The sequence below is a fragment of the Callospermophilus lateralis genome, chromosome 3 (genome assembly GCF_048772815.1).
Source record: "Callospermophilus lateralis isolate mCalLat2 chromosome 3, mCalLat2.hap1, whole genome shotgun sequence".
Taxonomy (NCBI): domain Eukaryota; kingdom Metazoa; phylum Chordata; class Mammalia; order Rodentia; family Sciuridae; genus Callospermophilus; species Callospermophilus lateralis.
In genome coordinates this window covers 101,533,722-101,546,757 of record NC_135307.1, presented here as the reverse complement: position 1 = coordinate 101,546,757, position 13,036 = coordinate 101,533,722, and the positions used below count along the sequence as shown (strand labels likewise).

Genomic DNA, 13,036 nt, shown 5'->3' with positions numbered 1-13,036 from the left:
AAATAAAGTGCATTTAAATTCACTTGAGAGAAGTCCTTAGTTTAATATGTGTTTTTAAATTAAATCCAATCTGCAGTATTCCTGGAGAAGCTAGAGCCTGGTCGTAGACCACCATTAAAAAGCTATCTTCAGATAACTCTCACAGTGAAAACTACTTCTGTAACTGGAATATTAAAAACAAGAACCAAAGTTTTTATTCTGACTTGAATGAAGCGAAAGACCATTTTCATGGCAGTGCTAACATTTGAAGTATGGAACCTTATACATTTCATCACCTACAAACAGAAGTAGTTAACCCTGGAAGAGATTACCAAAGGAATAAAAGGAAAACTGACTTAGCTGGAAAAAACAAAAACAATAACAAAGATAACTACTCAAGAAAGACATTTTTAAAAACTAAAATGGCTTTCTTTGGATTCTGATAGCATACCAAAGGTTAATAGTTAATTTGGACAGTTTGAGCCCTACCCCTCTCTAATACACATATTAAACCTACCTGCCTCTCCTTATCCTGTAATGATTTTTAAAAATCTATTGTATTACATCTCTAATGAATGTAGGAAGTAAATAGAAAGTTGTCCCTTGAGATATCTGTTCTAAAATATTCTTGCTACCAGTTTTCCCTTCTGAGCTTTACCTTCAGAGATCCTATAGCAAAAAAAAAAAAAAAAAAAAAAAAAAAAGAAGAAGAAGAAGTAAATGTAAACCTGGGGGATTTATGGGTTGTATTTAGGCTTTTTGATTAACTGGATTAAACCAAAATATTTTTATTTCAGTCACTTTTATTGTAAGTGTTCCTGTTTTTCTGGTTTAGTATGCCAGGATGAACACAAAATGATTTGGGGATGATATGTTTTCTCCTTTGTGTTTTTAAACACAATGCTGTACACATGGTTAATGCTTAAAAAGTCTTAGTGTTGTACTATTCACTTGAATATTCATGTTTAATTGAGAATCACTTGAGTTTACCTATTCTAATATTTTAACAGTTTAAAATTGTTGCTTTACTCCTTGAATTTTTGACCATCAATATAGTAATTTAATTATCTTATTTAAATAAAGGCTCTGACTTATGTTTATTCAGCACAGCAATTTTCCAAGCATTCTGGTGCTTGAGTCATTTTGAAGGTTCTGTGTCTTCCCTTTAGTAGATCTGTCTTGTAAGGTTGGATTTTCTGCACTTTAGCAGGACAGTGTGGTGCAACATATTGAAATGCAGAAGCTGATAAGAGAATATAAGCTGTCTTTTTTTAAAAAAATATGTATATTTTTGATTATAGGTGGACATAATGCCTTTATTTTTATTTATTATTTTTATGTGGTGCTGAGGATCCAACCCAGTGCCTCACCTGCCTTCAGTGAGCACTCTACCACGGAGCCACAATCCCAGCCCCAAGAATATAAGCTGTCTTTAAAAATATGTATTAGTGAGATTTGCAGCAGTGTTGAAAGTTATTTTCCATAAGAACATATTAACATATAATAATTGTCTTTTTGATTTGTTTTGTTTTGTTACCAGGGATTGAAGCCAGTGGAGTTCAACCAGTGAGCCACATCCCCAGCCCTTTTTAATTTTTTTAATTGGAGATAGGATTTTACTAAGTTGCTGAGACTGGCTTTGAAATTCCTATCCTCCACTGGAATTACTGGGGCGTGCCACTGCACCTGGCATTATTATTGTCATTTTAATTAATTCATATTTTAAAAAATTGCTCAGGTTTGGAATTTGTGCTCTTCAGGTGAAGTTTTCCTCCTTAGATGTTACTCAACACCACACACCTTATTTGCCCCACCACAAAGTTGTATTACTTTGGGCAAGGTACTCACCCTCCTGAATAGCTCACTAAAAGATTAGATTAAATAATTATGCATTTAATGTTAGCAAAGGTAATAATAATTGTTACATAATAATTATAATTGCTTTATAACTATATAGTGATAGCATAGTAATGAATGAATTAGTTGTGTTGAAGCTCCATATTAGGTATGAAATGCTGTAGTTTGTTCAAAACAAGTAAAAGATGATTATCACTTGAGCCATAAAGAACAAGTACCCTCATTCCTTTTTTTTCATGACAGCCTTTAAAATACAGTTATGTGTCTCTTAAATATGGGAGCACATATTCTGAGAAATGTATCATTAGGTAATTTTTTCATTGGGTGCGTCACTTACTTCAAGTGGGCCTGTTGATGCAGTCAAGAGACTCAAAATTCAAGATGCATGACGCACAACATAGTATATACTTTCGTGGTAAAGTTTTTTTTTTTTTTTAATCATTAGAAGGAGTATGCTTTAAACACAGATAAAAAAGTATGGTATAGTGAATATGTAAATCAGTAACATGGTTGTTTATTATCATTATCAAGTATTATGTGATGTATATAATTACAGGTATATTGTATTATTTCAGGACTGATTCCAACCTTTCCCCTTTTCTATTTGCCATTAACATTCTCAAGTATATAACCATTTTTGAAATTATGTTTAATATATTTGGTTTATTTAAAAAATAAAAACAATTTATATTCCTCTTTTCCCATATAAAGAGTTTATTCCTTTCTTGAAATACTCATAATCATGAGGCAGTTTTTTGTTTGTTTTCATTTTTGGTATTGGGGATTGAACCCAGAGGTACTTTATTTTATTTTTTATTTGTTCTTTTTAAATATGCATGATAGTAGATTGTGTTTTGACATATAATACATTATATGGAATATAACTTCCCATTCTTGTGATTATACATGATGTGGAGTTATACTGGTCATGTATTCATATATGAACATAAAGTTATATTCGACTACTGTCTTTCCTATTCTCATTTCCCTCCTTCCCCTTCATTCCCCTTTATCTAATCCAATGAACGTTTATTCTCCCCCACACTTATTGTGTGTGAGCATCCACATATCAGGATATGTGGCTGATATAGAAATGGATAAAGAAAAGATACACACACACACACACAATGGAATATTACTCATTCATAAAGAAGAATGAAATTATAGCATTTGTTTTGAACAAACTACAACATTTCATACCTAATATGGAGCTTCAACACAACTAATTCATTCATTACTATGTTATCACTATATAGTTATAAAGCAGTTATAATTATCCTATAACAATTATTACCTTTGCTAACATTAAGTACATAATTATTTCATCTAATAATTATTTTTACTTGTATTCTTGATAATTGCTATTTAGATTGGAGTGAGCTGGAATCTCAATGTAGTTTTGATTTGCATTTCTCTGATTATTAAAGATGCTGAACATTTTTTAATATATTGATGAATTGTATTTTTTCTGTGAAGTGTGTGGTCAGTTCTTTTGCCCATTTATTGGTTTAGGGTTTTTTTTTTTTTTTTCTCTCTTTTTTTTTTTGTGTTAAGTTTTTTGGGTTCTTTATATATCCTGGTGATTAATACTCTATCTCAGGTGCAGGTGGCAAAGATTTTCTCTTATCTATAGGCTCTTTCTTTATGTTCTTGATTGTTTCCTTTGCTGTGAAGTTTTTTAGTTTGATACCAGCTGATTTATTGATTATTGATTTTCCTTCTTGCACTTTAGGAGTCTTGTTGAGGAATTTGGTTCCTAAGTCGACATGATGGAGATTTGGGCCTACATTTTCATCTAGTAGGTGTAGGGTTTCTGTTCTAATGTCAAGGTCCTTGATCCACTTTGAGTTGAGTTTTGTGCAGGGCGACAGAGAGAGTTTTGATTTCATTTTGCTACAAATGGATTTCCAGTTTTCCCAGCACCATGTGTTGAAGAAGCTATATTTTCTCCAAAGTATGTTTATGGTGTCTTTGTCTAGTAGGAGGTAAGTCTATTTATGTGGGTTTGTATATGTGTCTTCTATTCTGTACCATTGGTCTTTGTGTCTGTTTTGAAGCCAGTACTATGCTGTTTTTGTTGCTATAACTCTGTAGTATAATTTAAGGTCTGATATTGTAATGCTTCCTGCTTAACTTTTCTCGCTAAGGACTGTTTTGTCTATTCTGATTTTTTTTAAATTTTATTTTCTAAATGATTTTCATGACTGCTTTTTCTATTTCTATGAAGTATGTCATTGGAATTTTTATAGGAATACATTAAATCTGTATAGTGCTTTTGGTATTACAGCTATTTTGACAATATTAATTCCGCCTATCCATTAACATGGAAGTTCATTTTATCTTCAATTTTTTTAGTGTTCTTTAGTTTTCATTGTAGTGAAATGAAAAACTCTTTGTGTCTCTGGTTCTCTTTCTATGTGTGTATATCTATATCTGTGTCCTTTCTATTTTTTTTTTTTTTTTAGCTAGCTAAAGCAAGAGATTAGCTAACTTGTCCAAGGTGATAGGGCTAGTAAATGGTTGACCCAGGATTTAAATCTGGCATTTATTCTTCACATTTCATTGTTTGTGGTCAAGAACAGTTTAAAGTATACATCCTTAGATTTTTAGAAGTGAATTAAATTAGTGTCCTTCAGTTGATAAGTCTAGAATGGAGGGTGACTTGGCTGAAATAGGAAAACTAGCAATTGTAATGCAGTGTTACAAGCCTTAAGGATATTAAAGTTCCAGAAAATGGCTACAAAAAATTATAATGTTAGGAAGCATTTTCCTATGACATCGTTAATTATTAAAACTTCACACCAGGTGCAGTGGCGTACTCCTGTAATCCCAGCAGCACAGCGTGCCTGTAATTCCAGAGTTTCTGGAGGCTGAGGCAGGAGTTCAAAGCCAGCCTCACCAATTTAGAGAGGATTTAAGCAACTCATCAAGACTCTGTCTCTAATTAAAATACAAAAATGGGCTGGGGATGTGGCTCAGTAGTTAAGCACTCCTGGGTTCTCCCCAGTAACAAAACAAAACAAAACAAAACTTTACTATAAGTGATGCTAAGAAGTAGTGAAACTTCTAAGGTGTTAGTAAGAAATTACATATTTAAAAAAACTTGGACAGAATTTTCATTTGATTCCTAAAAATTTTGTAGAAAAAATATTCTTTAAGTTATAGTTTAATTTTAGATACATAAAAGCTGAAAAATTAATAAAATAAGAATTAAAATTTTTTATATGGGCAGTCTCCAAAAAAGAGTGGATTATATTCTAAAAGATCTTTTATAATCAGTTACTTGGAATTAATTCCCTCCCCTGTATATTAAACATTGGCATGAAATCTGTTACCTGACTCAGTAGCCGAAGCAGAGAGTTGTTTTTTTATTTTATTTTTTGTAGTTGTAAATGGATAGAATGCCTTTATTTGTTTATTTTTATGTGGTGCTGAGGATTGAGCCCAGTGCCTTGCACATGCTAGGCAAGCACTCTGCCCCTGAGCTACAGCCCTAACCCTGAAGCAGAGAGTTCTTTTGTTCTTTTTTTTTCTGTTTTAGAGCCAACTCTGAGCTGCAAAAGCAAGATATCTTTTAGAGCTGCAAAATTCTCACTTCATATCTTTGCTGGATATTCCACTTCTCAAGCAGTTGATAGAATTCATAGAATTGTGTGCCTTACCACCAAAATTCTAAAGCATTTGCCATAATATAATATAATCATATGATTGCTTAATAGAAATATACAAGAGTCTCATAGGCTGTGTAATTCTGATTCTTACCATTTTTTCTTTAAACTTGGTACTGATAGGTCCTTAATACTGAACCAGAATTATCATGTACTTACACTTGACACAAGCATTACACTGATTGTAGTTTAGAGATAAGCTACAAATATTACCGATGAGTTCGGGATAGAATAATGAAAAAGTAAAACAATACAATCTGCACAAGGCTTTACTGGGGCTTATGCTTGAACACAAAGGAGTCAGTACATAGAACAGAATTCCTAGACTGGTTCTCTGAGAACTGAGAAGAGTGAAAGATTTTTAGGCAAGGAATAGGCTCCTGCAGAGTCAACTGCCGACCCAGAATTTCTGCACTATCATGCTGGTTCTTTGTGCTCTGCACTGGGGTTTGTGTGTGACATGGTAATCCACACAGGCTCATTGGGTTCATTTGCACTTGGCTCTTGCTGAGGTGGTGGAGGTGCTCACTCACACAACTCTAGAAAGCTGCAGAAAAGTCCCTTGGGCAGGCTTCAAGGGCTATTGCCTACCAGGTCCTGGTAGTAGTGGTTGGTGGTGGTGATGTTGTTGCATAGTGGCAGGGAAAGAGTGGCATCTTCTGCCACCTTCTAAACTGACCTGGTGGCATCTTATCACTGGTTTTTATCTCCACATCTTCTCCCCCAAGGCTGGGTGCTATTGCCCCCTGCATCCTGTTCCAACAAACCCCAGGAGGTTCTGGTCAGCTACAAAGACAACCTGTATTTAACAAAAACACAGAAAAGTACAGAAAACAAAAACCAAAACGTATCTTTTGGGTAAGATTAGGCTTCTCCTGTTCTGTCTCACCACTGTTTAAATAATTGCGTTAAAGAGGTTTAAATAGCTAGACCTCAGAACTAGGAGAATTTAAAGACAAAACTCATGAAGAGCCTTCTGTAATAGTAATTAAAATATTTGTAGTAATTTATAGTAATAACTCCTGAAGTACTTTTAAATAATTGTTTTTTCTTTTAGAAAAAAAAATTATGCAGTCCAAATAATTTAGAAATGGGAAAACTTGCTGTGTTCTCAGGTTGAGAGTAAAGAGGAATAGGAAGATTGAATTAGTTATGTATTCTAATATTTTAGGTTTCCAGTGTCTTAATTTTTTACTCTTTTTACTTTATAACTAAATGGATTTTTAAAAGCTTATTATATAAAATTTATGTTGTTCTGTATACATGAAAATACAGATAACACATTCTTTTTTGTGTGTGTTAGGATATTTAACCCAGAACATTGTACTTGTTTGGCAAACACTGCCACTGAACTCTATCTCCCGCCCCCCACAGATAACAAATTCTTGGTTCAAATAAAGCAGTTTAATTGTGGTTTTTATGATAATGTTTTTTTTTTTTGTAACAGAATTTTTTAAGTCCAATGAATGACAGACATTAATGACAGTCATAAATTTCTGAAGACTGTGGCTGAGACTTATTCATCTGTTTCCTCTTAGAATTTAGCATAACACCTTGTTTACAGAAGGCCATGAGAGTGTGTGTGTGTGTGTGTGTGTGCGCGCGCGCGTGCGTGCATGCGTATGTGTGTGTGTTTAATTTATATATGACAGCAGAATGCATTACAATTCTTACTACATATATAGAGCACAATTTTTCATATCTCTGGTTGTATATATAGTAATTCACACCAATTCGTGTCTTTATACCTGTACTTTGGATAATAATGATCATCACATTCAACCATCGTTAATTGCCCCATGCCTCCTCCCTTCCCCTCCAACCCTTCTGCCCTATCTAGAGTTCATCTATTCCTCCCATACTCCCTCTCCCTATCCCACTATGAATCAGCCTCCTTGTATCAAAGAAAACATTAGGCATTTGGCTTTTTGGAATTGGCTAACTTCACTTAGCATTGTCTTCTCTAACTTCATCCATTTACCTACAAATGCCATGATTTTATTCTCTTTCATTGCTAAGTAATATTCCATTGTGTATATGTGCCACATTTTTTTTTTTTTAATTCATTCATCTATTGAAGGGCATCTAGGTTGGTTCCACAGTTCAGCTATTGTGAATTGATGTGGCTGTGTCCCTGTAGTATGCTATTTTTAAGTTGTTTGGGTATAGACCAAGGAGAAGGATAGCTGGGTCAAATGGTGGTTCCATTCCCAATTTTCCAAGAAATCTCCATACTACTTTCCATATTGGCTGCACCAATTCGCAGTCCCACCAGCAGTGTATGAGTGTACCTTTTCCCCCGCATCCTCCCCAACACTTATTGTTGTTTTTATGCATAATAAGTGCCATTCTGACTGGAGTGAGATGAAATCTTAGAGTGGTTTTGATTTGCATTTCTCTAATTGCTAGTGATGATGAACATTTTTTCATGTATTTGTTGATTGATCGTACATCATCTTCTGAGAAGTGTCCCTTCAGGTCCTTGGCCCATTTATTGATTGGTTTATTTGTATTTTTGGTGTTTAGTTTTTTGAGTTCTTTATATAATAGAGATTAGTGCTCTATCTTATGTGTAAGGGTTAAAGATTTGCTCCTAAGATGTAGGCTCTCCATTCACCTCACAGATTGTTTCTTTTGCTGAGAAGAAACTTTTTAGTTTGATTCCATCCCATTTATTGATTCTTGATTTTAATTCTTATGTCATAGGAGTCTTATTAAGGAAGTTGGGGCCTAATCCCACATGATGGAGATTAGAGTCTACTTTTTCTTCTGTTAGATATAGGGTCTCTGGTTGTATTCCTAAATCCTTGATCCATTTTGAGTTGAATTTTGTGCATGGTGAGAGATAGGGGTTTAATTTCATTTTGTTGCATATGGATTTCCAGTTTTCCCAGCACCATTTGTTGAAGAGAACTATCTTTTCTCCAATGATGTTCTTGGCACCTTTGTCTAATATAAGGTAATTGTAGTTTTGGAGGTTAGTCTTTGTGTCTTCTATTCTGTACCATTGGAATACCAGTCTGTTTTGTTGCCAATACTATGCTGTTTTTGTTACTATTACTCTGTAGTATAGTTTAAGGTCTGGTACAGCGATGCCACCTGCTTCTCTCTTCCTGCTAAGGATTGCTTTAGCTATTCTGGGTCTCTTATTTTTCCAGATGAATTTCATGATTGCTTTTTCTATTTCTATGAGGAATGCCATTGGGATTTTGATCAGAATTGCATTAAATATGTTTAGTGCTTTTGGAAGTATGGTCATTTTGATAATATTAATTCTGCCTATCCAAGAGCAAGGTAGATCTTTCCATCTTCTAAGATTTTCTTTGATTTCTTTCTTTAGAGTTCTGTAATTTTTATTATATAGTTCTTTCATCATTTTCATTAAGTTGATTCCCAAGTATTTTATTTATGTATTTATTTATTTAGTTTTGAGGCTATCGAGAAGGGGGTAGTTGTCCTCATTTCCCTTCCTGAGGATTTCTCACTGATATACAGAAATGCCTTTGATTTATGGGTGTTGATTTTATACCTTGCTATTTTGCTGAATTCATTTACTAGCTCTAGGAGTTTTCTGGTGGAAAACTAGAAAACTAGTTAGGGTGTTCCAGATATAGAATCATATCATCAGCAATTTCTATTTCCTGAAATAAATTGGATCTATTGGTATTAGTTCTTCTTTAAAGGTCTTGTAGAACTTGGCTGTGAATCCATCCAGTCCTAGGCTTTTCTTGGTTGGTAGACTTTTGATGGCGTCTGCTATTTCGTCACTTGAAATTGATCTGTTTAAATTGTGTATAGCATCCTACTTCAATTTGGGCAAATTATATGACTCTAGAAATTTGTTGATGCCTTCGATATTTTCTATTTTATTGGAGTATACATTTTCAAAATAATTTCTAATTATCTTCTGTATTTCCGTAGTGTCTATTGTGATATTTCCTTTTTCATCATGTATGTTAGTGATTTGAGTTTTCTCTCTCCTTCTCTTTATTAGCATGGCTAAGGGTCTGTCAATTTTATTTATTTTTTCAAAGAACAAACTTTTTGTTCTGTCAGTTTTTTTCAATTGTTTCTTTTGTTTCAATTTCATTGATTTCAGCTCTGATTCTAATTATTTCCTGTTGTCTGCTGCTTTTGGTGTTGATTTTTTGTTCTTTTTCTAGGGTTTTGATATGTAGTGGTAAGTAATTTATTTGTTGACTTTTTCTTCTTTTAAGGAATGAACTCCATGCAGTGAACTTTCCTCTTAGAACTGCTTTCATAGTGTCCCAGAGATTTTGATATATTCTATCTGGGTACCTCTAAAAACTTTTTAATCTCCTCCTTGATGTCTTCTGTAACCCACTGATCATTCAGTAGCATATTATTTAGTCTCCAGGTGTTAGAGTGTTTTTATTTCTTATTTTATCATTGATTTCTAATTTTATTCCATTATGATCTGATAGAATGCAGGGTAGTATCTCTACTTTTTTATATTTGATAAGAGTTGCTTTGTGGCATTGTATATGATCTATTTTAAAGAAGGATCCATGTGCTGCTGAGAAGGAAGTATATTCTCTCATTGAAGGTTGGAATATTCTTAACTCAGTTAAGTCTAAGTTTTTGATTGTATTATTGAGTTCTATAGTTTCTTTGTTCAGCTTTTGTTTGGAAGATCTATCTAGTGATTAAAGAGGTGTGTTAAGGTCACCCAAAATTATTGTGTTGTGGTCTATTTGACTCTTGAACTTGAGAAAAGTTTGTTTGATGAACATAGCTGCTCCGTTGTTCGGGGCATATATATTTATAATTGTTAAGTCTTGTTGGTGTATGGTTCCCTTGAGCAGAATGTAGTGTCCTTCTTTATCCTTTTTGATTGACTTTAGTTTGAAGTCTACTTTATTTGAAATGACGATAGAAACCCCTGCTTGCTTCTGCAGTCCATGTGAGTGATATGCTTTTTCCCAACCCATAACCTCAGTCTGTGAATGTCTTTTTCTATGAGATGAATCTCTTGGAGGCAGCATATTGTTGGGTCTTTTTTTTTTTTTTTGGTCCAGTCTGCTAGTCTATTTCTTTCGATTGGTGAGTTTAGGCCATTAACATTCAGGGTTATTATTGAGACATGATTTGTATTCCCAGCCATTTTTGTTTATTTTTGATATTTAACATGACTTGGTTTCTCTTTGATGAGATTTTCCTTTAGTGTAATCCCTCCCTCTGCTGATTTTCATCATTATTTTTCATTTCCCCTTCTTTGACTATTTTGCTGAGGATGTTCTGTAGTGTAGGCTTTCTAGTTGTAAATTCTTTTAACTCTTTTTTTTTTATCATGGAAGGTTTTTATTTCATCATTAAATCTAAAGCTTAGTTTTGCTGATATAAGATTCTTGGTTGGCATCCATTTTCTTTCAGAGCTTGGTATTTGTTGTTCCACGATCTCCTGGCTTTGAAGATCTGGGTTGAAAAATCTGCTGAGATACGAATTGGTCTCCCCCTATATGTGATCTGATTCCTCTCTCTTGTGGCTTTTAAGATTCTATCCTTATTCTTTTTGTATGTTAGGCATTTTCATTATAATGTGCCTTGGTGTACATCTGTTGTAATTTTGTACATTTGGTGTCCTGTAAGCCTCTTGTATTTGGTCTTCCAATTTGTTCTTCATGCTTGGGAAATTTTCTGATATTATCTCATTCAAGAGATTGTGCATTCCTTTGGCTTGAAACTCTGTGCCTTTCTCTATCTCAATAACTCTTAGATTTGTTCTTTTGATGCTGTCCCATTATTCTTGGATGTTCTGTTCATTTCTAACTTTCTTCACTGTGTGGTCAACTTTATTTTCCAGATTGTATACTTTGTCTTCATTATCTGACATTCTTTCTTCCAAGTGATCTAGTCTGTTGGTTATGCTTTCTATTGAGTTTTTTATTTGATTTAAGCTATCCTTCATTTGAAGGATTTCTGACTTTTTTTTTTTTTTTCAGAGTCTCTATCTCTATCTTGAAGTAATCTTTTGCTACCTGTATTTGCTCTCCTATTTCTTTGTTGGAGTGATCAATTTGTGCTTGTATTTGCTCATTTAGGTCATTCTTTAATTCATAAATCATTTTGATTATGAACCTTCTGAACTCCTTCTCTGACATTTCATCAACTTCGCTGTTCATACGTTCTGTTATTATAGTGTCCTGTCTTGTTTGGGGCACTTTCCTCTCTTGTTTTTTCATGTTGTCTATGTGTCTTCCTTTCTTGCAGTGTGGATCTGAGACATTACAGTTTCTTCCCTATATTCTTGTGGTACCTGTGCAGATTGTCTGTACCTCACCTTGATGTTGGGCTTCCAGACCCTCAGTGGATGCTACTGCATCCTGGATCTGGGCCCTGCAGAAGCTGGTGTGGGTGGATCTGGGCCACTGGGCTTGACCTCCTGTGGTAGTCTGCTGATAGGAAGAGGTGGTCTTGCACCAAAGGCTAGGCTCTGGAGGTGTCTGCCCTGCTGGGGGAGGGATGAACCCGACCTACTCAGAGCCTGAACCCAGTGCGCTGGGGTGGCAGTCTGGGCTGGATCTGGGCTCCTCAGTAGTCGACTGGTCAGACGGGGTGGTCCTGCACCAGAGGCTAGGCTATGGCAAGTGTCTGCCCCGCTGGGAAAGGGCTGTGCGCCTGGGGCAGAGGCCAGTGTGGGTGGATCTCAGTAGTTATATTTTGAATGTATCAGTCTATGATGAAATGTATCCAACCATTTTCAGTTGCTAAAAAAATAGAATAATAAACTAGAATTTATTTTAACTTTTGTTTTCTTACAGAAATTATTACATTTCTGAAACGTGAAAAGTAGGTAATAAAGATGAATGTCAATTGGCATTTGAAAAGTCAGATTTACTAAAACAATACATCATGAGGTGATTGATTACTAGTTTTTATGAGAGAATATTGTTTAAAAATTGTTTATATTTAGTAATTCATTGTATTTGTTCAATTATTAAGTGCTTACTACAACCACCATTTTATTTATTTAATTGGGTTTATTTAGGGATGAATCAGTTATATGAGTTATGTATATATCAAACATATTCAACTTAAAAATTGAGCTTTTTATAGGAAAAAAGAGTTTATTGTAGTTTAATTACCCCACCCTAATGATAATATATCTTTATTTTACAGGAAGGAAAACAGATATAACTTGCTGCCTTGTTTGGAGTCACATGGTGAGTTTTAAGATCAAAATTCTCCCCAATAATTTCTTAATCCCAAGTTCCATGTTTTAATATTTAGTCTTCCTTAAAGTGATTCATAAAATTGACTGATCTCATGTATCAGTACTTAGGTGACAATTTACAGAAAATCAGCTCTGCAACTTGATGGGCGACAACCCTTTTCAACCAAAAGGTAAGTGTTGTGGCCACAACAGATGACAGTGTGTATGGCTTTTGTTTAACTGCTTCAAGAGAAGGTGGAGGACTTTTTCTTAAAAACTTAAAATTGTTGGAGTAGCAAATGTTCATATAAAAAAGTAAAGTAGAAGTGAACTTTATTCTTTTTGTTAACAGAGGTAA

The 13,036-nt window shown here is 34.2% G+C and overlaps 1 protein-coding gene across 1 annotated transcript in view; it reads left to right on the top strand.

The window, feature by feature from the left end:
• The window catches only part of Znf280d (zinc finger protein 280D), a 112,268-nt gene that overhangs the window by 9,123 nt on the left and 90,109 nt on the right, over nucleotides 1–13,036 (top strand). Inside the window, 3 exon segments of the mRNA XM_076850833.2 lie at nucleotides 12,645–12,688; nucleotides 12,808–12,852; nucleotides 12,854–12,869. Of these exon segments, the coding sequence (XP_076706948.2) occupies nucleotides 12,686–12,688; nucleotides 12,808–12,852; nucleotides 12,854–12,869 (64 nt within the window). The 5' untranslated portion in view covers nucleotides 12,645–12,685.